Source organism: Globicephala melas, chromosome 3 (assembly GCF_963455315.2).
Source record: "Globicephala melas chromosome 3, mGloMel1.2, whole genome shotgun sequence".
Lineage (NCBI taxonomy): Eukaryota > Metazoa > Chordata > Mammalia > Artiodactyla > Delphinidae > Globicephala > Globicephala melas.
The window spans coordinates 161,518,805-161,542,140 of record NC_083316.1 but is presented as its reverse complement, the minus strand read 5'-3'; the positions used below and the strand labels follow the sequence as shown (position 1 = coordinate 161,542,140).

The 23,336-nt window shown below is 53.3% G+C and overlaps 1 protein-coding gene and 1 long non-coding RNA gene across 3 annotated transcripts; one reads left to right on the top strand and one right to left on the bottom strand.

Moving 5' to 3' along the window:
* Positions 1 to 163: 163 nt before the first annotated feature.
* MAN2B1 (mannosidase alpha class 2B member 1) lies at positions 164 to 15,586 on the top strand. Of its 2 annotated transcripts, XM_030879928.2 has the most exons (24): positions 164 to 361; positions 1,062 to 1,164; positions 1,338 to 1,511; positions 1,874 to 2,067; positions 2,693 to 2,825; positions 3,046 to 3,191; positions 3,636 to 3,752; positions 6,616 to 6,701; positions 6,786 to 6,906; positions 6,986 to 7,064; positions 7,278 to 7,387; positions 7,645 to 7,752; positions 8,036 to 8,152; positions 9,289 to 9,462; positions 10,574 to 10,671; positions 10,754 to 10,871; positions 12,446 to 12,564; positions 12,655 to 12,756; positions 12,933 to 13,020; positions 13,199 to 13,279; positions 13,706 to 13,933; positions 14,404 to 14,559; positions 14,655 to 14,757; positions 15,248 to 15,486. In XM_030879928.2, the coding sequence occupies exons 1-24, from the start codon at positions 200 to 202 to the stop codon at positions 15,355 to 15,357; spliced, it is 3,027 nt and encodes a 1,008-aa protein (XP_030735788.1). In that variant the 5' UTR covers positions 164 to 199; the 3' UTR covers positions 15,358 to 15,486. The 2 variants fall into 2 exon arrangements, with proteins under 2 accessions (XP_030735788.1, XP_060152949.1); XM_060296966.1 differs by lacking the exon at positions 14,655 to 14,757 and having other exon boundaries at positions 15,248 to 15,586.
* Positions 11,590 to 14,198, bottom strand: LOC115865307 (uncharacterized). The gene is made up of 5 exons (XR_011377354.1): positions 14,081 to 14,198; positions 13,681 to 13,976; positions 12,630 to 12,745; positions 12,395 to 12,532; positions 11,590 to 11,898 (listed from the first exon to the last, which is right to left on the bottom strand). It is a non-coding gene; the product is annotated as an uncharacterized lncRNA (long non-coding RNA).
* Positions 15,587 to 23,336: the final 7,750 nt, after the last annotated feature.

The window sequence follows — 23,336 nt, the reverse complement described above, 5'->3', positions numbered from 1 at the left end:
GCATTGTCCCCAGCGGTACCCAGAACTACCGCCTTGGTCTCGTGACGCGCCGGCCACTCCCTAGCCCCACCCCTCCGGTGCCCATTGGCCAAGCCGGGTTCTGGAGGCGGGGCGTTTACCCGGCCCCAGGCAGGCCCGGGAACCCCCGGGAGGCGGAGGCGGAGGCGGAGGCGGCGGCGGCGGCGGCGGTGTTAGAGCCATGGCCGCTGATGCGCGGTCTTCAGGGGTCCGCGCTGGCGGCGGCCGGGGCGCGGCGGCGTCCCGGACGAGCTCCTGGTCGCTGTGGCCACCGCTCCCGCCTCTCTCCTTTCTCTTTTTGTTGTTGCTGGCGACGCCCAGCGCTTGGGCCGCGGGATACCAGGTGAGCGCGGCCAGCGAGCGGAAATGTACAAGAGCCAGAGTGAAGCCTCCAGTAGGGTCCGGAGGTGTGGGTGGGTCTGTTTTGTGGGCGCCTAGTGAATGGTTGCTAATATGACAGTGTGGTCTGAGTGCATGCTTTGTGTCATTGAGAAGTCTGGCTGTGCGTGTCTGAGAATGGGGCTGTCTGTGGCTGCTTCCCTTGCTTCTGGACTTTGCACGCATTTACCTGTGTGGCTGGATGTGAGCGGGCCAGCAGCTGTATGTGTGGCGAGGACTGGTGGAGAGCTGGGAGTCAGCTGCCTGAAGTTCTAGCTTGGCTCCTCCACTTCCTGGCTGCGTGATCTTGGCCTAGTCACTTCACCTCTCTGATCCTCAGTGTCCTCATCTGAAAACTGGAGATAATGTCGCCCCCACCCCGCAGGCTGACTGCTTGGTATTTGCAAATGCTTAATAAACATTAGCTACTACTATTATTTCTACAGGGTGTGAATGAGAGGTGCTCTGAGAAGTTGTGTCAGGTGGGAGTTGCATCTGTGACACAACTATGTGTGTCCTCCCTGGGAGGGGCTGGCCCCACCTGAGCCACTTGCCTCTAAATCAAGGCTCACCTTATGCCCTCCCCAACGCCCCACTGCAGCCTGCCTCTTAACCTTGGGGTTACTGACAGGGTATGTGTGTTTGTGTTTGGGGTCCCTGTGCAGACATGCCCCAAGGTGGAGCCGGACATGCTGAATGTGCACCTGGTGGCCCACACACATGATGACGTGGGCTGGCTCAAGACGGTGGACCAGTACTTCTACGGCAGTGAGTAGAGGGTGGGGACTGACCCCTAGGACTCCCATGGCCCCTCGGAGCCCCTCGAATTCTTTTTCAGCCCTGGACATTAGGGTGGGGGCAATACCCAGCTTGGGCTTCTGTGTCTAGGATTATGCCCCTTGGCTTGCTGGTCCCTGACTGCCTGACCCCTATTCCCATAGTCAAGAATGATGTCCAGCACGCGGGCGTGCAGTACATCCTAGACTCGGTCATCTCTTCCCTGCTGGCGGAGCCCACCCGCCGCTTCATCTATGTGGAAATCGCTTTCTTCTCCCGTTGGTGGCGACAGCAGACAAATGCAACGCAGGAAATCGTGCGGGACCTGGTGCGACAGGGTGAGGCTGCCCTAAGGAAGTGAAAAGAGGAAACCCAGCCCAGCTTCTGTTTCCACTACTCTGGCTTCTGAGATTTTTATCATACCAAGTGCTGCCTGTATGTGGCTGCACCTGCCTGGAATTTCTCTGTATTTGGAGAACTCCTGTGCGTCCTCTAAGGCCCCACCTCCAGTGAATCCTCTGGAAAGCCTGCCATGCCAGGAGGGCTTCTGTTCAGTATCTCTCTACACTGGCCTGGGAGTGACCCCTCTTCGCCTCTCAGGCCTGGGCATGCAGGCAGGTCTTCTCGTCCCCGGCATCACCAACCCCGGCCCCACTCCTGGCCCTGACAGCTGACTTGGACTTTGCCCCTCCCGGCACAGGACGCCTAGAGTTTGCCAATGGTGGCTGGGTGATGAACGATGAGGCGGCCACCCACTATGGAGCCATCATCGACCAGATGACACTCGGGCTGCGCTTCCTGGAGGACACGTTTGGCAGCGACGGGCGCCCCCGTGTGGCCTGGCACATCGACCCCTTCGGCCACTCTAGGGAGCAGGCCTCGCTGTTCGCGCAGGTCTTTTCCTGGCCTCTTGGGCCAGCCCCTTCATTCCCTCTGACTCCTCCCCCGGTCACTCAAGCCCCTCCCTTCCCTGAAAGTTCACTCAGACCAGGCCCTGCCCCTGGCCCTCTGGCCCCTTGAGACCCTGCCTCTTGGGTGACCTGTGAATCCCATTCCTTTTCTGCTCTGGCCTTGACCCTTCTCTGCCCCAGCCTAGGCTGACCGCCCCCCCCCCCCCCCCCGCCACCGCACGCTCACGTCCAGCTGGCTCCTCCCCCCCCTCCCCGACCCCACCCCGTCTGCTCTGATCCTGGCTCCTCCCCAAGTGGGATGGCAGGCGATGGCCTGCTGTTTTGCAGCCGGCTTCATTACCTGTGCCATGACCCCGCCTCCTTCCCGTGCTTAGGCTGCGGAAGGTGGAGGTGGGTTCTAGCGTTGGACCAGCTCCCTCCCGGCGCTCCCCGCAGGACTTCCGACCCTCCCCAAGTTCAAAATGAACTGGAGGGCCTCCCTGGTTTTAGACCTGGTTTTTCTATCCGTGCTCTGAAGGGGTGGCGGTTGGTGAGGCGAGGGCTAGGCCCTTATTTATCCTGCCCTGTCCTGCTCTCCCATCCCACTCTTCATCCTGCCCCACCTCCAGATGGGTTTTGACGGCTTCTTCTTCGGACGCCTGGATTATCAAGACAAGAGCGCGCGGAAGGAGAAGATGGAAATGGAGCAGGTGTGGCGGGCCAGCGCCAGCCTGAAGCCCCCCGCCGCGGACCTCTTCACCAGTAAGGGGGTGGAGTGGGGAGAGGGCTGCCCCCACGCTCAGAAGGGCCCTGGGCTTGGTTTTATAGCCAGCTGTCATTGTCTTGAAATTCTTAATAATTTAGGAACAAGGGCCCGGCATTTGCACTTTGCACTGGGCCCTGCAAATTCTGAAGTTCGTCCCCTGTGGGGCCTGGCAGGTCTAGGGGGTGGGGCCACCCCTGAGCCTGGTGCGGCCCACAGGTGTGCTCCCCAACATTTACAACCCACCGGATGGTCTGTGCTGGGACACGCTGTGTGCCGACAGGCCCTTTGTGGAGGACCCACTCAGCCCTGAGTACAACGCCAAGGACCTGGTCCATTACTTCCTGCAGTTGGCCACTGCCCAGGTAACCTGGTACCCAGAACCTGTGCCTCTGGTGTACATGCACGGGGCCCTTCCACCGGCCCAGGCAATCCCTAGCACCTCCTCACCATCCTCGGAGGAAGGTAGTGTTCCTTTCACCATCACTATGCCCTCCTCCTGAATTTGTGTGTGTTCCTGACTAGAAATGTGGACCCCTTCACCACTGCACACCTCCACCATGATCATGAGACAGCATGGCATGGTGCCTCAGTACCCATGTCTGGGTGGTGAGCCCAAGAGAATTACCCAACAGCTTGTGGCTATTTTTCTGTTATGTCCCTCTGCTCTCACGTGACACACTTCCACCCCTGCCCCCCCATGCCTCTGTGCACCCACATTCTTGACCACGTATATATCGAGACACAGCTGTCCACAGGGGTGGCCCAGGAGACCCTGGCCTGAGGACACCCCCCCATCCCACCTACAGGGCCAGCACTACCGCACCAACCACACTGTGATGACCATGGGCTCAGACTTCCAGTATGAGAATGCCAACATGTGGTTCAAGAACCTTGACAAGCTCATCCAGCTGGTCAACGCCCAGGTGAGTGTGCCTACCCCGTGGGCACCTGTGCTTGTATCCCTGGGCCTTGGGTCACGTACATTATCTATGGGTGCTATCTTAGTTTTCTATGGCTGCTTTAACAAATTACCACAAACTTAGTGGCTTAAAACAACAGAAATCATGTTATCTTACAGTTCTGTAGGTCACAAGTCTGACATGGGTCTCACTGGGCTAAAATCAAGATGTCAGCAGGGCTGCATTCCTTCTGAAAGTTCTAGGGGAAAGTCTCCTTGCCTTGTCCAGCTTCTAGAGGCTACCCACTTTCCTTGGCTCATGGCCCCCTCCTCCATCTTCAAAGCCAGCAACACAGCAGCTCTCTGAGCCTGCCTCTGGTGTTACATCTCTTTTTCTCACTCTCACTTCTTTCTCCTCCCTCTTCAACTTTTAGAGACCCTTGTGATTACATTGGACACACTAGATAATCCAGGATAATCTCTCTAGTTTAAGGTCAGCTGATTAACAGCCTTAATTCTGCAGGCTTAATTCCCTTTTGCCATGTAACCTAACATAGTCACAGGTTCTGGGGATTAGGACATGGACATCTTTTGGTGGCCATTATTCTGTCTACCGTGGATGTATTGATGTGGCCTCTGTAAATGGTCTGTGGCTGTGTGGGCAGGCATTCACTCTCCCATCAGCACAGAACCTCGTCTCCCCTCCCCCATCATTTCATCCCCAGAGTTGCCTACTGGCACAGTCTTTTTTATTTTTATTTTTTTTTAAATTATTTATTTATTAATTTATTTTTGGCTATGTTGCGTCTTCGTTGCCATGCGCGGACTTTCTCTAGTTGCGGCGAGTGGGGGCTACTCGTTTCGGTGCGCGGGCTTCTCATTGTCGTGGCTTCTCTTGCTGCGGAGCATGGGCTCTAGGCGCGCAGGCTTCAGTAGTTGTGGCACATGGGCTCAGTAGTTGTGGCTTGCAGGCTCTAGAGCTCAGGCTCAGTAGTTGTGGCGCACGGGCTTAGCTACTCCGCGGCATGTGGGATCTTCCCGGACCAGGGATCGAACCTGTGTCCCCTGCATTGGCAGGCAGATTCTTAACCACTGTGCCACCAGGGAAGCCCTGGCACAGTCTTTAATGTCCTCACCTTCCACGCACTCCCTACATTGCTGTTTCACCAAAAACAGCTCTCAGTAACATAATCAAGGGCCTTCCAGAAGACATTTCCCAATCCTCCCCAAGCCCCTGGTCCCTGAGGAGGCTTCAACACCTTGACTACTTCCTCCTGCAAATACCATGTTCCTGGGCTGCCAGAAGATCACACTCTTCTGGTTTTTTTCCTGCCTGCTCCTTCACACACTCCATTTTACTTGATTCAAATCCTGGTTTTGCCACTTACTGGCTCTGTGACCTTGAGGAATGTTCTTAAGCAGTCAGTGCCTCAATTTTCTTATCTAGGAAATGGGCATAATGGTGGTTCCCAGCTGACAGGGCTATTGATGAAAGTTTAATGAGTTCATTTGCATAGACCAGTAGACCAGTGCCAGGTGAATAATAAGTATTACGGTTGTTTATTATTATTTGGGGCTGAAAATCTGCTGCTGCTTAAGACACCAGTTGCAACTGGTATTGCTTCTCTAGGAAGCCTTCACCAGGCCCCAGCCGAGCTCTTGCTCTTTCCTCTGTGCTCACAGGAGTCCCCACAAATACCTGTGATGATACATCTAGGCTGACTGTAACCAACTGACTATCTGTTCAGTTTCTCTCCTCTGCACTTGGCTGTGAATACCGTGAGAGCAGGGTTAGCCTTTGGTTGTAAGTTGTGTCCACAGTCCTGAGCATGCTGCAGAATCAAGTGATTGTTTGCTCAGTGAACACAGTGTGTGTGTATGTAAATCTGTACGTGAGTGTGTGTTCAGGGGTGTAAATGTGTGTTTGCACATAAAGGCATGTAGTCCTATGCACTTCTCTTCATTCACTCAAGTGTTTGTTTTGTTTATTTTTTAAATTATAGTTGATTTACAATATTTATTGTATTACAAATATTGTATTAGTTTCAGGTGTACAGCAAAGTGATTCAGTTATATATAATTTTTCAGGTTATTTTCTATTATAGGTTATTATAAGATGTCGAATATAATTCCCTGTGTTATACAGTAAATCCTTATTGCTTATGTACTTTATGTATAGTAGATTATATCTGTCAATCCTATACTCCTAATTTATCTCTCCTCCCCTCCCTTTCCCCTTAGGTAACCATAAGTTTGTTCTCTATGTCCGTGAGTCTGTTTCTGTTTTGTACATAGATTCATTTGTATTATTTTTCAGATTCCACATATAAGTAATATCATATAGTATCTGTCTTTCTCTGACTTCACTAAGTATAATATTCTCTAGGTCATTCAAGTGTTTATTGAGCACCTACTGTGTACGAGGCACTGGGGACACAACTCGAGCAGAACAAACATCCTTTAACTCACGGAGGTCACCTTCTTGTTCCTCCACCTCCCTCAGTTGAAAGTGAGCCTCCATTCATTATAACAGTTGTGTCATCTGGCAATAACCTTACAGTGCTGAGGAGTTATTATTCCTGTCCTATAATGTCATATTTAGTTTTTCCATGAAAGTTTTAAATAATAAAATTGGAATTATTTAAAGTTTAGTAAAATCTTAGGTTTATTCTTGCATCCCTGAAATTCTTTCCAGGCTGGTAATATTTAGCTTCGGCCAACATTCATTTTCACACTTGGCCATTGGTTTGCACTCAAACTGTGTATTAAGAAAGAGAATCTGAACCGACTGGATGCATGAATGTGTGCACGTGTGTGTGTAAGTTTGTGCACACTTGTGGGTCCCCCCCTCCCCGGGCTCCTGAGCTCACACAGACACCTCCCCGCAGCAACAGGCCAACGGGAGCCGCGTCAATGTTCTCTACTCCACTCCAGCCTGTTATCTCTGGCAGCTGAACAAGGCCAACCTCACCTGGTATTTGGGGGGACTGGGGAGCCTGGGGATGGGTGGCATGCCCTGTGGGTCATGACCCTGCCCTCAATGCTGCTGCCGTTGCAGGTCGCTGAAAGAGGATGACTTCTTCCCTTACGCCGACGGCCCCCACATGTTCTGGACCGGTTACTTTTCCAGCCGGCCTGCCCTCAAACGCTATGAGCGCCTCAGCTACAACTTCCTGCAGGTAGGTGGGCGCCAGGCTCAAGGGGGTGGCTCAGGGGTCCTGACAGACCTGGTGCCCCAACATACCCCCTGCTCTACAGGTGTGCAACCAGCTGGAGGCGCTGGCGGGTCCGGCAGCCAACGTGGGACCCTATGGTTCCGGAGACAGTGCACCCCTCAGTAGGTGTCCAGCGGGTGAGGGGACGGGGGCGAGGCTGAAGCTGGACTCCAGACCTCCACTGCCCCCTCGAGTCCCTTCTTTTTTTTTTTTTTCGAGTCCCTTCTTAAAGCCCCTAAGAACCCAGCCTGCCAGCACATGACTTTTCACGTCTCCTTGGGGTCGGGGGCCAAGAGTCCTGCGGAGACCCCACCCGGCTCACCGTCTGCCTGCAGATGAGGCGATGGCCGTCCTCCAGCACCACGATGCGGTCAGCGGCACCTCCCGCCAGCACGTGGCCAATGACTACGCTCGCCAACTTGCAGAAGGCTGGGGGCCCTGCGAGGTGCGAGGGCGGAGCCTGGGAGAGGCGGAGACAGGAAGGGGCAGGCCCTGGAGCAGAAGGGGCGGGGCCAGCACGGGGCGTGGTCGAAAACAGCGGAGTGGTGTCTGGAAGGGCTCGTGGGGCGGGGCTTGTGGAAGGAGGGGCGGGCCCTGGGATGGGAGGGGCGGAGAAGGCAGGGGCGAGGCTGGGGGCGGGGCGGCGAGGAGGAGACGCGCTTGGTGGCCGGAACATACCTTCCTCTTTACGCGCCTCCCCAGGTTCTCTTGAGCAATGCGCTGGCGCGGCTCAGTGGCTCCAAGGAGGACTTCATGTTCTGTCGCAAGCTCAACATCAGCGTTTGTCCGCTCACCCAGACCTCAGAGAGCGTGAGGCGGCTTGGACGGGGAGGGGCGGGGCCGGGGGACCATCCCGTGGGTGGTGGGTGGGACGGCAGCGCGGAAAGGAGGCGGGGCTGATGGGCTCTCGAGGCCTCAACGGGTTGCCAATCACTCTGGGGCGAGATCACTGGGGGCTCAGTGAAGTGGCGGCAGGACGGAGACCAGTGTACCACTTGGGGGTTTGAATCACCCAGGGACGTTGCTGCACATGGTGAGTGGGTTTGCAGAAGGCGTATTGTGACCCATGCCTGCTCTGATCCTCCCACCCCAGTTCCAGGTGACCATTTATAACCCCTTGGGGCGGAAGGTGGATTGGATGGTGCGGCTGCCTGTCAGCAAACACGTTTTTCTCGTGAGGGACCCCAGTGGCACAGTTGTGCCCAGCGATGTAAGGCCACTTGACAAATATTTTTCCCTGAATACCACAACCCATGAATACCTAACCCCTTGGAAACCTCCCGCCATGAGCATTTCTCCCTTCGCCCCATGGACACTTCCCCCAGGTTTATTTCCCTCCATGGATCTCTCCTTCCATGGACACCTCCCTCTCTTGGATACCTCCCCCTCCATGGATACCTTCTGCTCATTACTGTCTCTTCTTCTGAATATCTTCCCCCTCTACCCCTTAATATCACACCCCCTTGGGAACATTACCCCATCTCATGAGTATCTTCCCCCCCTTTTTAAAAATGTATTTTATTTATTTATTTTTGGCTGCGTTGGGTCTTTGTTGCTGCACGTGGGCTTTCTCTAGTTGCTGAGAACGGGGGCTATTCTTTGTTGTGGTGTGGGGGCTTCTCATTGCGGTGGTTTCTCGTTGCGGAACACAGGCTCTAGGCGCGTGGGCTAAAGTAGTTGTGGCACGCGGGCTCAGTAGTTGTGGCGCACAGGCTTAGTTGCTCCGCAGCATGTGGGATCTTCCCGGACCAGGGCTTGAACCCGTGTCCCCTGCATTAGGCAGGCAGATTCTTAACCACTGCGCCACCAGGGAAGCCCTCTTCCCCTTTTAAATATCTCCCCGTTAAAAAGCTTCCTGTTTATGAATATTCCCCTCATCCTGGAAGGCCTCTTCCCACTAACCTCTTCCTCCCCCAAGAATCTGTCTTTCCCTCCCTCCCCTGTGTCAAGGATCTCTTCCTGAATTTACTCCCTCACTTCTCCCACTTCCCACAGTAGCTCCACCCTCCTAGTGGATTTTTCCCACCTTATGAATCTTTGCAATCATTTTTGTTTTGGCCATGCAGCTTGCAGGATCTTCGTTCCCCAATCACAGATCGAACCCATGTGCCCTCTGCAGTGGAAGCACAGAGTCCTAACCACTAGACTGCCAGGGAATTCCCTCTTTGCAATCTTTAACTCAGCATTTCTGACACTCGCATCCCTTCTGCCCAACTCCTAAATTTCCTCTCCCCATCCTGGAACTCTTTCCCCTCCTCAAGTTTGACCCCTCCCTGTATGTGTAGTGTGGCTTTATATGTGTACTCAACAGCTTCTTGACTTGGTTTCCTTCCTCCCTTACCCAAGGTGGTGATGATTCCCAGCTCAGACAGTCAAGAGCTGCTTTTCTCAGCCTCAGTGCCTGCCTTGGGCTTCAGCATCTACTCAGTAACCCAGGTGCCTGGCCAAAGCCCCCAGGCCCACATCCACCATCCCAGATCCCAGAAGCCCTGGTCTCGTGTCTTGGTCATCCAGAATGAGGTGAGACCCTATTCATATCCCCTTCCATTCCTGGGTGACAAATTTGAGATGTGGCAGTAAGCCACATGGACCCTGGGTCAGTGGGTCTTAGGTTCATGGTCTAGCATCATCAGCCCCCCATTGTGTGTCCTCAAGTGAGTGACCGTCTTCCTTTGAGCCTCAGTGTCCTCTCCTGGGGCTGTTATGAGGACCCAATGTAATCATGGGTGACACTTGACAGAAATGTCAGAGCTGATGGAGGTAGGGTTTTGCAAATTAAGTGAGGCATGTCAGAGACTTGGGGGAGGGAGCCGTGTGGCCATTTTCAGGGAAGAAGGATCCAGTCAGGTAGGGAGCAGCAGACACAAAAGCCCTCAAGTAGGCGGGTGATGGGTGTTCAAAGAACACTCAGTGTGGCTGAAACAGGGTGTTGGGGTGGAGGTGATAGGTCAGATCATGCGAGCCTTAAGGGAAGGCTGAGGGGAGGACTCTGGCTTTTACTGTGAAGGAACCACGGGAGAAACAGGGTTGCATTAAGACTCTTGTGGGTCCTAGCACTTTGGCCTTTGTGGGTCCCTCCTTCCATAAAAATATGTTAATTATATTTCATGATAGTATGGATATTAACATGAATATTAACCATGCAGAATTCAATATAATGCATTCATTATTATTTCATTCAGGTTTTCTTCTGAACCTAAAAGAAATTGAGATTTATACCTTTCCATGGGCCCTAAAAATCTTGTGGGTCCTGGCACTGTGGTTCCTCTGTCAGTTGCATAAGCAGCCTGGGTCCCGAGCAGATGGGCTGTGATCTCACTTCTGGTGTTACAGGCACCTTTTGGCAGTTATGGGGGGAAAAGACTGGGGAGCGAGCATGGAAGGTGGGAGATCAGGAAGGGGTTGGCTGCAGTCCAGGAAGGCCATTGAGGTGGTGAGAAGTGGTCAGATTGAGGGTAAGGTAGAAAGTGGAGCTGTTCAGATTTGCTAAAAGAGTCAGAGGTGAGGAGTAAGAGAGAGAGAGGAGGGAAGGGTGGGTGACTCCAGGGTTTTCTCCTGAGCCCCAGGAAGGATGAAGCTGTCGTTGGCTGAAGCGGTGGTCATTAATGTCTGTCCACCCATTTCTCCCCAGTACATCCGGGCTAGGTTTGACCCTGACTCAGGGCTCTTGATGGAGTTGGAGAACCTGGACCAGAACCTCCGGCTGCCTGTTCGCCAAGCCTTCTACTGGTGAGGGAGGACCACCAGGTCAAGGAACAGGTGTGAGCAGAGCTGGGGTCCCTTGCCTGACTCTCACCTGCCCTGGCCCCAGGTACAACGCCAGTACAGGCAACGGTCTAAGCTCCCAGGTCTCAGGTGCCTACATCTTCAGACCCAACCGACAGCAACCACTGCTTGTGAGCCACTGGGCTCAAACCCACCTTGTGAAGGTAACGGGTTAAGACTGATGAGTGGGCACTTGGGGATGGGGCATGTGAGGGGTGTGTGTGTGGAGGGTGGTGTGCCATGCGTGCAGTGAGGGGAGGATTTACATCTCCAACAAATAAGAAGGCTAAGACCCGAGGGGAATACTTGAGGATCCTCCCACAGGGTTGATATTCATGGCTGGTTGTGTGACAGTCACGCCATGGAAGCACATAGAAAGGCATTCACATCTGTTGTGAATGTCAAGATTATACTTAGCTTTTGAAATTGGGGGTGGGATGCTCCCATTTGGCCAACAGATAGGGAGAGCCAGGGGTAACTGCTTGCAGATTTCACCAAGGATCTGTGGTAGGAGGGGATTTTATCTGGGGTGGACATTTAAAGGTTCACACTTGGATAGGGCTTGGGTGATTCTAACTTAGGGTGGATATTTGAGGGTGCATCTGGCTGGGAACAGGGGCTCAGGCTTGTGGGGTTTCCTGGGGCCTTTCGTTGACGTTTCCTCTTAGGGTGGGAATGGGGCAGGTAACGGAAAGCCTCACACTTGACATGATTCTCCTTGAGGTGAACACCTGCATACCTGGGTCACTGTATGAGGATATAGTTTTGCTTCCTGTAACAGGGTTACCCAAATTAACCATGCCTAAAACAAGATGGAAGTTTCTTTCCATCTAACGGAAAGTCCGGGCAGGTGGGATGGTTCAGTAGTCATCTAGTCTTCTATCATTTTTTATTTTTTAATTTTTAAAAATTTTTGGCTGCTTTGGGTCTTCATTGCTGCGTGCGGGCTTTTTCTCTAGTTGCGGAGAGCGGGGGCTACTCTTCATTACGGCGCACAGGCTTCTCATTGTGGCGGCTTCTCTTGTTGTGGAGCATGGACTCTAGGCGCACGGGCTTCAGTAGTTGTGGCACTCGGGCTCAGTAGTTGTGGCTTGCAGGCTCTAGAACACAGGCTCAGTAGTTGTGGCACACGGGCTTAGTTGCTCTGTGGCATGTGGGATCTTCCTGGACCAGGGCTCGAACCCATGTCCCCTGAATTGGCAGGCAGATTCTTAACCACTGTGCCACCAGGGAAGCCCTAGTCTTCTATCTTATTGCTTTACCCTCCTTAGCATTCAGCTTCCACCTCATGGCCCAAGATGGCTGCTCAAGCTCCAGCCATCACATTTGCATTTGAGCCAGTGGAAGAGGGAAAGGGGCAAGGAACATTGTTCACACCACTTTAACTGAGCCAAACATGGTCACGCAGCTACTCAGAACCTCAGGGAAGACGAAACAGTACAATCTATTCCCAGTAGCCATGTGCTAAGCTAGAATCCTGTTCTAAGGAGGGGAGATAGGGTAATGATGGGCAGCAAGCATGTATGCCAAACTCAAAATTTACATGGCTATGACTGCGGTACAAAGTGTGGGCATCACACCTAGGCAGGTGGGGGAGGTGGGTGGGGCTCCCAAGCTATCAGTGGGGTTGACCCTGATGTAGGCCTTTATGAGCTTCACAGCAGGGGTGGACATTTGCAGGGCTTACCTCTGCTCAGCTGCACGCTTACACCTGCCCTTCACCCCCATGTGCTTGCAGACAGCCTTGGTGCAGGAAGTGCACCAGAACTTCTCAGCCTGGTGTTCCCAGGTGGTTCGTCTGTACCCGGGACAGCGGCACCTGGAGCTGGAGTGGACGGTGGGGCCAATACCTGTGGGGTGAGTGGTGGAGGCTGGGAGTGGGGGCTGAGTGAAGGGCAGAGTGGAGTTAAAGTGAAGCTCACCACCTTGCCATCCCATTGGGTATAGTGATGGCTGGGGGAAGGAGGTCATCAGTCGCTTTGACACTGTGCTGGAGACAGACGGACTCTTCTACACTGACAGCAATGGCCGGGAGATCCTGGAGAGGAGGTGGGGTGATTGGGGGCACTGAGGGGTGGTCTGTGGTCTTTTGGGGCCCAGGGCCAGTGGGGGCACCTGCTGATCCTAATGAGTGTGGGAGGGAGAGGGTGAAGGGGGAGTGAGGAGTGGGTGAGCGGGGAAGGGGAGCCAGACCCCGGGCCTGATCAAATCCCACCCCACCCCAGGCGGGATTATCGACTCACCTGGAAGCTGAACCAGACTGAGCCAGTGGCGGGAAACTACTATCCAGTTAACAGTCGCATTTACATCACGGTACCCATCCCCCATCCTGCTCCCCACATCTTCCTGACACCCCTTTACAGAGCAGGGGTTATCTCTCATTCTTAACATCTCCCAACTGTTCTCAGCAGTCTCCACCATCCTTGTGGGGCCTGCCTGGGGGCCAGGGCTGGCCGGCAGTGCAGCCCCTCACTCACCCCTTGCCCCCCAGGATGGGAACGTGCAGCTGACTGTGTTGACTGACCGCTCCCAGGGGGGCAGTAGCCTGAGTGACGGCTCCTTAGAGCTCATGGTGAGTGGTCCGAGCCCCATCTAAGTCAGGGTCCTCCTACCAGTTCCCTCCCTGGCCCCCTGCAGGACCTTGAAGCCAGTTTCTGTTGCTAGGTGCACCCCTCCGTTTGTGGTCCCCGCTAAGCGGAGCCCTCCATTCCTATGTGAGACATTTACTCCGTGCTTTTATCCAACCCTTACCCAAGCCTCCCCTCCAGGCCCTGATTTGCCCTATCCACGCCCCCATTAGATCCTTACCTCCCGCTGTCCTAGTACCTTGTTAGGTCGGATCCCCACTTCTACTGGGGACCTCCTACCAGACATTCGTCCTCATCCGTTCCACCCCAATCTTCAATTTTTCTTGAAATTCCCACTTGCTTTTGCCCAATTTCTGGCCCAGAAATTGGCTAGAAGGACCCTCACCCTCTCCTGGCCACTCTCCCCGCAGGTGCACAGAAGGCTGCTGAGAGACGATGCACGCGGCGTAGGGGAGCCGTTGCTGGAGGAGGGGTCGGGGCTTTGGGTGCGAGGGCGCCACCTCGTGCTGCTGGACAAGGCCCGGACCGCGGCCGCCGGGCACCGGTTACAGGCGGAGAAGGAGGTCCTGGCCCCGCAGGTGGTGCTGGCCCGAGGTGGCGGCGCCCCCTACCGCCTCGAGGTCGCCCCTCGCACGCAGGTGAGGGGCGGTGGGGCCGGCAGAAAGAGGACCCGAAGGAAGCCTGCGGGGGAGGGGCGGGGTTGAGGGCGGATTTACCTAGGCTTAACTGGGACCCACCTCGCCTGCCCCTACCCGTCCTGGGGAGGACGTATGCTAGTCCAGTACCCTTAGCTCAGCCCCGTCACCCCGGCAGCCTCGGCCCGGCCCTCTCGTCTATTCCCCTCCTCTAGCCGGGTCTCTCCACTCTTCCTCCCCGTCCTAACTCAGTCTCAGACCAAATCCTTTGTGCCCCCAACCTGACACCGCCCCGTTCCCTCATTGGCTCTGTCCTGGGTGAGCCCCGCCACTCACCGGTAAGCCCCGCCCCCTCACCGCGGCCAAGGCCAGTCCCTCCACGCCGGGTCTCCGCCTCCTGACCGCCATTCAGTCCCGCCCCTCGTGGCTCAGTCCCGCCCCTCGTGGCTCAGCCCCGCGCCACTCTCCCGCAGTTTTCGGGGCTACGCCGAGAGCTGCCGCCTTCCGTGCATCTACTAACATTAGCCCGCTGGGGACCGGAGACGCTGCTGCTGCGCTTAGAGCACCAGTTCGCCGTAGGGGAGGACTCGGGCAGCAACCTGAGCTCGCCGGTGACCTTGGACTTGACGGTGAGGAGGGCAGAGGTGGGAAGGAGACAGGAGAGAGGCGGGAGGGGAAACCCCAGCTTTGTCCCAACACAGCCCGGCCCATCCACTGCCCGCAGGACCTGTTCTCCGCCTTCACCATCACCGACCTGCGCGAGACCACGCTGGCGGCCAACCAGCTCCGGGCCCACGCCTCCAGGCTCCAGTGGACACCAAACACGGGTGGGGGCCTGCCTGGAGCTGGGGGCCGGGTGGGAAGTGTGGGAATGTTGACCAGGTCCAGGTATAGAGCTCGAGGGCCTGAGTCGGTCGGTGTTCAGATCTAGGTTAGGGGTTTAAGGGACTGAGGTGGGTCCAGCAAATTAGTGGTAGTTCTTGAGGGTTTGAGAATGGAATGCAGTCCCAAGAACAAGATTTGAGAATCTCCGTCGGTGTCTAGTTCCAGAGGCAGGCGTTGGCTTGACGGTCCTTTGGGTGGGGCTTGTGGGTGTGAGGATGGTGACCAGGCACTGGGGAGGGATTTGGGGATCTGGGGGTGGTATCTAGGCCCTGGGAAGCAGTTGAAGGGTCTGTGAGTGAGGCCCTGGGGACGGATTTAAGGTGGTATGTCTGCGTTCAGGATAGGGAGCACAGGGGTGGTGTGGGGTGGCATATAGGTGTTAAGGCAAAGGAAGTCTACGTCCCTCACTCCTTCTCCCCTCCACCTCCACAGGCCCCACACCCCATCCTTCTCCTTCCCGGCTGCTCTCCACCACCATCACGCTACAGCCCATGGAAATCCGCACCTTCTTGGCCTCAGTCCAATGGGAAGAGGACAGCTAGACCTGGTGGAGGCAAGATTCCCCCAGAGCCTGAGCCGGGTCCTCCAGGGGCAGGGCAAACTCTCCCCCTTCTCTTGCTGCTGCTGCTACCACCAAGGAAAGCCATTAAAATGCCACTACCAAGAAAAGACTCAGGTCAAGGTGTAACTGAGCCTGGGTTTTTTTTTTTTTTTTTGAAGGCAGTGGAATTTATGACCCAGAAAGGTCAGCAAACCTTAGCTGACCCTTGACCCAAGGCCTTGCAGGAAGACCACTTGCTGGTTTGAATCCTCTCACCAGAGTCTACACGATTCACACCCCACCTCACCTACCACTCTGTCCGCCACTCCTGCTTCACTCCTCCGTCCACTAGGGCTGTGACACAGCTGTATTTTTGTTTTGTTTTGTTTTTTGCCGTGCCCTGCGGCTTGTGAGATCTTAGTTCCCAGACCAGGGATTGAACCCGGGGCCATGGTAGTGAAAGCGCCGGGTCCTAACCACTGGACCGCCAGGGAAGTCCCTGACACAGCTGTTTTGAGAAGCCACTAAGGGCAGGCTTGTGCTGGCTTGTCCTGGGTCCTGGAAGCCAGACATACCCCAGGGCCTCCCATACTCTACTTTGGGGCCCTGAAGGTGGGGAATCTGGGACGTCTTGGGGTGGAGAAAGACTTAAAGGCAGGTCCCAAAGTGGGGCCTTAGACAGGTGGGCTGGAGCTTTGGGCCTCCCAGGAGACAGGTAGAGAGCCTGGTATACCCTGGTTCTGGTGTGTTCTGGAGTCTGTTACAGAGAAAGGAGGCCTTGGGATGAAACCTGAGATTTAGAGTTGAAAGGAAGTAACTTGCCCTCCAGTTGATACAGTCTTGTGTGGTCCCCTTGAAGGCGTCTGGAGGCTGGGAGGGCATGTCGAGCCCACCTGTAGGCCATGTAGAGAACAGTGTTCGGATGCTCGGGCCCCTGATTCTCAGATGTGCCTTCAGAAAATATTTCTACATCCCCCTTGGTGGGGGAACAGGCATGAGCCTGGGCTGGCTTGGAACCCCCGGGCAGAACACACATGGGGTCTAGGTGGCAGATGTGCCTCTTGAAAAGTTTTCTAAGTCTCCCCCTAGAGAGATAGACCAGAGAGGCCCAAGGAGGGCACCCCAGTCTATTTGCCATCCTGCATGGGGTCCAATCACCCATGCTGTGTGGGTTACAGGATCTTAGTTCTGCTGACCAGGGACTGAACCCGGGGCCATGGCAGTGAAAGTGCCAAGTCCTAACCACTGCACCACCAGGGAACTCCCATCCCCAGACTTTTAAAAATTTTATTCCAGAAGGGGAAGGCAGCAGAGCTGACTAGGACAGTCTGGGGCATGTGCCCCAGGGCTGCCTGCTGTCCTGCATCGGGTCCTGTCGTAGGAAGTGCCCACCAAAACTGCTTGTAAATATTCCTCTGGTGGCAGGGATCAGGCTGGGCCAGGCAGTGTGCCCCAGGAGTGGCATCGCGTGTCCGGTCATCCATGTGCCTTCTGAAAATGTATCCAAATCCAGGGCATTATCCCAGGAGACCCATGGAGGTTGCCCTGGGTCCTCCCTCAGTTGTGCATGGAGCCCAATCACCGATGCATCCTGTAAACCTCTCTAAGGTGTCCTTGGTAGTGGGCACAGGCACAGCCTAGCCAGAAAGACTCAGGGTGGGTGCCTGAGCCAGCCTGTGGTTCTGCACAGGTCCTGGTATCGGACCCATGGCACCTGGTGGTGCCTCCTGAAAACACACCCACATCCCCGTTCAAAGAGGCAATGACCTGGGCTGGACCTACTGGCCCATTGCGTGTGCCATGGGCTCAGGTGCTATCACTCTTTGGTCATGGTCATTGAGAGCCCCTCCTGAAAAGTTTATGTGACCTTTTGCGGAGGGGAAGACTGGTCTGGGCCAGACATGGAGGCCCGAGGGCACGGCAACCCACTTACTATCCATTGTGGGTCCCTGTTGGCAGAAACGTGCCCCTAATACATTTCTAAGTCCTGATCCAGTGTGGACAGGCTCCGGGATAGTCAGGGAGTTCTGTGTGGAGACCTTAGCATGCCAGTGGTCTTGTGTGGCATGACTGAAAACATGTCTAGTCCCCTCTGGTGGTATAGACAGGGCTGGATGGACCAGTGTGTCCTGGGGAGTGTGACCGTGGCCTGGCTGTCATCCTCTTGTGCCCTGATCATTGCATTCTTCTGTCCTGAGCAGGGGCACAGGTCCAGGCTGGCAGAGAGGCTGGGTCAGGGCACACTGGCCCATAGTGGTCCTGCTTGGGTGCCAACTTTTAAGATCACCTTCTGAAAAGATCTCTGCGTCCTCCTCACTAGGCTAGGGCCAACCCAGGCTGGGTGGGAATGCCCATGGCCTGTCTGGGGCCTGGATTGAAGATGTGCCTGGGCCAACCAGGGAGGGTGTCCCAGGTGCACCCAATGACCCACTTAGGGCCTGGTCACTGGAGACAATCCCTAAAAACGTAAGTCCCCTTTAGAATACTGGACCAGCTGTGCCAGCCATGGAGGCTGAGGGGGGCGGCTAGAGGCCTGCTATATGGTCCTGCTTAAGGGTCCCATTTTCAGAGGTTCCCCCTTTGTTGGTGGGAACTAGTTGGAGCCAGGAAGTCAGCCAGGGGGCAGGTACCCAGACATGACTGTGGTCATGTGTTGGCATCGTGCCTCTCAAGAGTTTCCAAGTCCCCCTCTGGATGAGGGCCACTGGTCTGGGCTTAGAGGGCTCCCCACTTCTACCTGCAGACACCTGTGTGGTCCAGTTGGTGGATGCGCTTCTCCCCTGCTTCATTTTTCTAAATCTCTCTTTGGAGGAGACAACTGGTCCTAGCCATCCAGGGAGGCCCCAGGGAGGATGTTCTGGGCCTAGCCATAGTCACAGGTGGGCCCTATTCATCACATATGCTTCTGGAAAATGTTTCCAACTCCTCCTCTGCAGAGAGGCAGTGACCAGGAGGGTAAAGGACCACTTCCGAGGTTGTCCAGGGCTTGGGGGAAGTCCCACGTGGGGATGGGTCACCAGATGTGCTTCCCCCAAATATATATACATATATATATATATATATATATATATATTTTGTGATACGCGGGCCTCTCACTGTTGTGGCCTCTCCCATTGTGGAGCACAGGCTTCAGATGCGCAGGCTCAACAACCATGGCTCACGGGCCCAGCCGCTCCGCGGCATGTGGGATCTTCCCAGACCGGGGCACGAACCCGTGTCCCCTGCATCAGCAGGCGGACTGTCAACCACTGCGCCACCAGGGAAGCCCCCCCCAAATATTTTTAAGCCCTCTTGGGAGGGGAGACTGAACTGAGATGGCCCTGGAGGCGCGTGGAGAAGGCTGAGTCACAGCCCCCAGCCCCGTCACAGTCCCCAGTCCCGCCACAGTCCCAAGTGGGGCCGGGTCATTGGGGGTGCCTCCTAAAAAATGGCTAAGTCCCCCTTTGGAGGCTGAGATCAGCCCCGGTCGTCCAGGATGTTCCGTGGACGGTGTCCCGGGCCCACCAGGCCAACCCCGGATGCTGAGCTGAGGTACACTGTTTGAGTGAGACCCAGGAGAGGTGGTGTCTGGGGGTCCAGGTCCGTCCAGGTCGCGCTGGTTGTCGGGCGCCACCTGGTGGCTTTTTTTTTTTTAAAAAAAATATATATAGTCCCCGGAGCTCCACTGAAGTGGGATCCGACTGCCGAGCCCAAGGGCGAGTTCCATAAGGCCGGCAGCGCCGTCTTCTGGGATGCGACACTCTCTGCCTCCGAACACGGGCTCCTCTGAGGTTGTCTCTGCTGTATTAAAGGAGAGGGGCATCTGGGAACTGCATGGCTGGAGCATGGAAGTCCCCTCCACCAGCGAGGACTGACGAGGTGTTGTTGCAAGTGACCGGGGTAGGGCGCCCCGGACTCGGCTGCATTCCCATCTCGTGCCTGCTTGTCTGGAGTGCCTCCTGAGAATTTTTCTAGGTCCCCCTCTTGGGGCCAGGATCGCGCGGTGTACTGTTGCATGATGTGCGTCCAGAAAATTTTCCCTTCTGAAGAGGGGACAGGGAGGCCGAGAGAGGGCACCCAATGTCCAACTGCAGTTACACGGGGGGCCTGTTCTTGGACACTCCCCCCGTCCCCGAACCTTTGCAAGCCTCCCTCCAGTGGCAGGGACCATCCCAGGCCAACCAGTGGGGTGCAGGGGTAGGTACCATGGACAGGGTCCCCAGGAGATGCTTGGTCATCTGAAGTTGCTGGAATCGGTTCCAATTCTGCCTGGGGTGAGGGTGTGGTACTGGCCCTGGCAGGTGAAGGAGGTTCCAGTTAGATGCCGTCGGGGCTTCATTCCCATGTGGGCCTTCCAAAAAGTTTCTTTTTTTTTTCTTTTTTATTGGGGTATAGTTGCTTTACAATGTGTTAGTTTCTGCTGTACAACGAAGTGAATCAGCTATATGTATACACATATCCCCTCTTTTTTGGACTTCCTTCCCATTTAGGTCACCACAGAGCATTAAGTAGAGTCCCCTGTGCTACACGGCAGGTTCTCATTAGTTACCTATTTTATGCATATTAGTGTATATATGTCAATCCCAATCTCCAAAAAGTTTCTGTCTTCCTCAGATGGCTGAATCCTTAGGGGGCTGCAAGGGAGGCCTGAGGAGGTTGCTCTTGGGGTCAGCTGTCCTCAGCGGGACCCACTCACCACCTGTACCTCCTGAAAATGTTTCCTGAGGGGAGGAAGGCCCCAGGTCAGGTCCCTATACCAGGAGAACTACAGTCACATGTGGGTCCTGTTCGCTGAATCCACCACCTGAAACATTTTCTAAGTCTCTCTGTAGTCACCAGTGAGCCAGCCAGAGAGGCCCTCCAGCTGCTGTGGGAGGATGCCCGGATCCTGTCCACAGCCCAGATCAGGCCTGGTACTTGGAGGTGTCCCCCAAAACATTTCTAAGTTCCCCCACCCAGGCTGTGACCAGCCCTGGCTGGACCTGGAGTCTGGAGAGAGCATCCCTGTCTTGGTCGTGGGCTCACATAGCCCCAGTTGTCATATTCGTCCCTTGAAAATGTTTCCAAGTTCCCCTCAAGAAGGGGTCACCAGTGTGGGCTGGTGAGGGACACCTGAAGAGCATGACTGGGCCTGGCTGTAGTCACATATGGGGCCTTGACAAACACGCCTTACCAAATTTTTATTTTACTTTATTAATTTTTATTGGAGTATAGTTGATTTAAAATGTGTTAGTTTCAGGTGTGCAGGCTTCTCATTGTGGTGGCTTCTCTTGTTGCAGACCACAGGCTCTAGGTGCATGGGCTTCAGTAGTTGTGGCATGAAGGCTCAGTAGTTGTGGCTCACGGGCTTAGTTGTTCCACAGCATGTGGGATCTTCCCAGACCAGGGATGGAACCCATGTCCCCTGCATTGGCAGGCGGATTCTTAACCACTGTGCCACCAGTCCCTGGTTTGCTAATTTTTTTGAGGATTTTTGAATCAATATTCATCAGAGATATTGGTCTGTAGTTTTCTTTTCTTGTGGTGTCTTTATCTGACTTTGGAATCTGGGTAATGCTGGCCTCAGTGAATAAGTTAGGAAGTATTCTCTCCTTTTAAATTTTTTTTGAAGAATTTGAGAAGTATTGGTGTTAATTCTTCTTTAAATGTTTGCTAGAATTTACCAGTCAAACTATCTGGTCCTGGTCTTTTCTATGTTGGGAGATTTTTGATTAATGATTTGTTCTCCTTACTAGTTGTAAGTCTATTCAGTTTTTCTGTTTCTTCATGATTCAGTTTTGGTGTATAGTGTACTTCTAGGAATTTGTCCATTTCATCTAAATTACCCAATTTACTTGTGTAAAATTATTCATTATATTCTCTTGTAATCCTTTTAATGTAAGATCAGTAGTAACATACACTCTTCCATTTTTTAATTTTAGTAGTCTGCATCTTCTCTCAATCTAGCTAAATGTTTGTCAGTTTTGTTGATCTTTTCAAAGACCCAAACTTGGTGTCATTGATTTTCTCCATCGTTTTTCTTTTCTCTGTTAAAAAAAAACCTCTTTGTCTAGTAAGTCTGATGTCTTGACTTCTTCAGGAAGAGTTTCTGTCAGTTTATTTTGTTTCCTTGAGTGGGCCATGTTTTTCGGTTTCTTTGCATGTCCTCTTTTTGTTGTTGTTGTTAAAAATTGGGGATTTAACTATTTTATTTTTGAAAATTTATTTATTTATTTATTTTTGGCTGCATTGGGTCTTTGTTGCTGCACGCGGGCTTTCTCTAGTTGTGGCGAGCGGGGGCTACTCTTCGTTGCAGTGCGCGGGCTTCTCATTGTGGTGGCTTCTCTTGTTGCAGAGCACAGGCTCTAGGTGCTCAGGTTTCAGTAGTTGTGGCATGGGGGCTCAGTAGTTGTGACTGGCGGGCTTAGTTGCTCTGCGGCATGTGGGATCTTCCTGCACCAGAGCTCGAACCCGTGTCCCCTGCATTGACAGGCGGATTGTTAACCACTGAGCCACCAGGGAAGTGCCGATATGACTGTTTTAATGTGATAACTCTGGAAGTTAAATTCTTTCCCTTACCTAAGGTTTGTAGTTTTTTTTTTTTTTTAATTGTAGAAATCTGCAGTAGCCTATTTTGAGACTTTTCCAAACTGTTGTTGCAAACACCATTCCTTGTCTGTGATTACTGAAGTCTGTGTTTCTTTAGCTTGTGTTTAATGTTTTGACAGTGTTTCTTTTTTAAAATTAAAAAAAAATTTTTAAATTTATTTTAAATTTTTATTTTTTAAAATTGAAGTATAGTTGATTTACAATGTTGTGTTAGTTTCAAGTGTACAGAAAAGGGATTCAGATATACATATATATATATTCTTTTTCAGATTCTTTTTTGTTATAGGTCATTACAAGATATTGAATATAGTTCCCTGTGCTATACAGTAGGTCCTTGTTGTTTATCTATTTTGTATATAGTAGTGTATATATGTCAATCCCAAACTCCTAGTTTATCCCTTCTCCTGCTTTCCCCTTTGGTACCCATAAGTTTGTTTTCTATATCAGTGAGCCTATTTCTGTTTTGCAAATAAGTTCATTTGTACTTTTTTTTTGTTTTTTTTAGATTCCACATGTAAGTGATAGCATATGGTATTTGTCTTTCTCTGTCTGACTTACCTCCCTTAGTATGATCATTTGACAGTATTTCATGACTGTCAGGAGCACTGCTGGTCTTTGCAGTTTGGATCTGCTCTGGGCCACTCGTTCAACACTTAGCTGGACTTGCTCTGAACCTGGGGTGAGAACTTTGAGGTCTTAGCTTTTTTCAGAGTGTGCATCTTGTCTGGGTGTGCACATGGCCTTCTAAATTCCCCTGTATATCGCTGCTTTTTTTTAAATTAATTTTTTATTGGCGTATGGTTGATTTACTTTATTTATTTATTATTTTTTGCCACACCGCGCAGCAGGTGGGATCTTAGTTCCCCGACCAGGGATCGAACCCACCATGACCCCTGCAGTAGAAGTGTGGAGTCTCAACCACTGGACTGCCAGGGAAGTCCCAGAGCATAGTTGATTTATAATATGTCAGTTTCTGCTGTACAACAAAGTGAATCAGTTATACATATATCCACTCTTATTTATTTATTTATTAGATGTTGGGGGTAGGAGTTTATTTATTTACTTTTGCTGTGTTGGGTCTTCGTTTCTGTGCGAGGGCTTTCTCTAGTTATGGCAAGCGGGGGCCACTCTTCATCGTGGTGCGTGGGCCTCTCACTATCGCGACCTCTCTTGTTGCAGAGCACAGGCTCCAGATGCGCAGGCTCAGTAGTTGTGGCTCACGGGCCTAGTTGCTCCACGGCATGTGGGATCCTCCCAGACCAGGGCTCGAACCGGTGTCCCCTGCATTAGCAGGCAGATTCTCAACCACTGCGCCACCAGGGAAGCCCAATATCCACTCTGTTTTAGATTCTTTTCCCTTATAGGTCGTTACAGAGTATTGAGTAGAGTTCCCTGTGCTGTACAGGAGGTTCT

Bases quoted from the DNA above. Each gene is read 5' to 3' on its own strand.
- MAN2B1 (XM_060296966.1), top strand. From the start codon at position 200: ATGGCCGCTGATGCGCGGTCTTCAGGGGTCCGCGCTGGCGGCGGCCGG. The intron at 10,872-12,445 runs GTAACGGGTTAA...ATGTGCTTGCAG, and splicing joins CTCAAACCCACCTTGTGAAG to ACAGCCTTGGTGCAGGAAGT. The intron at 12,565-12,654 runs GTGAGTGGTGGA...CATTGGGTATAG, and splicing joins GTGGGGCCAATACCTGTGGG to TGATGGCTGGGGGAAGGAGG.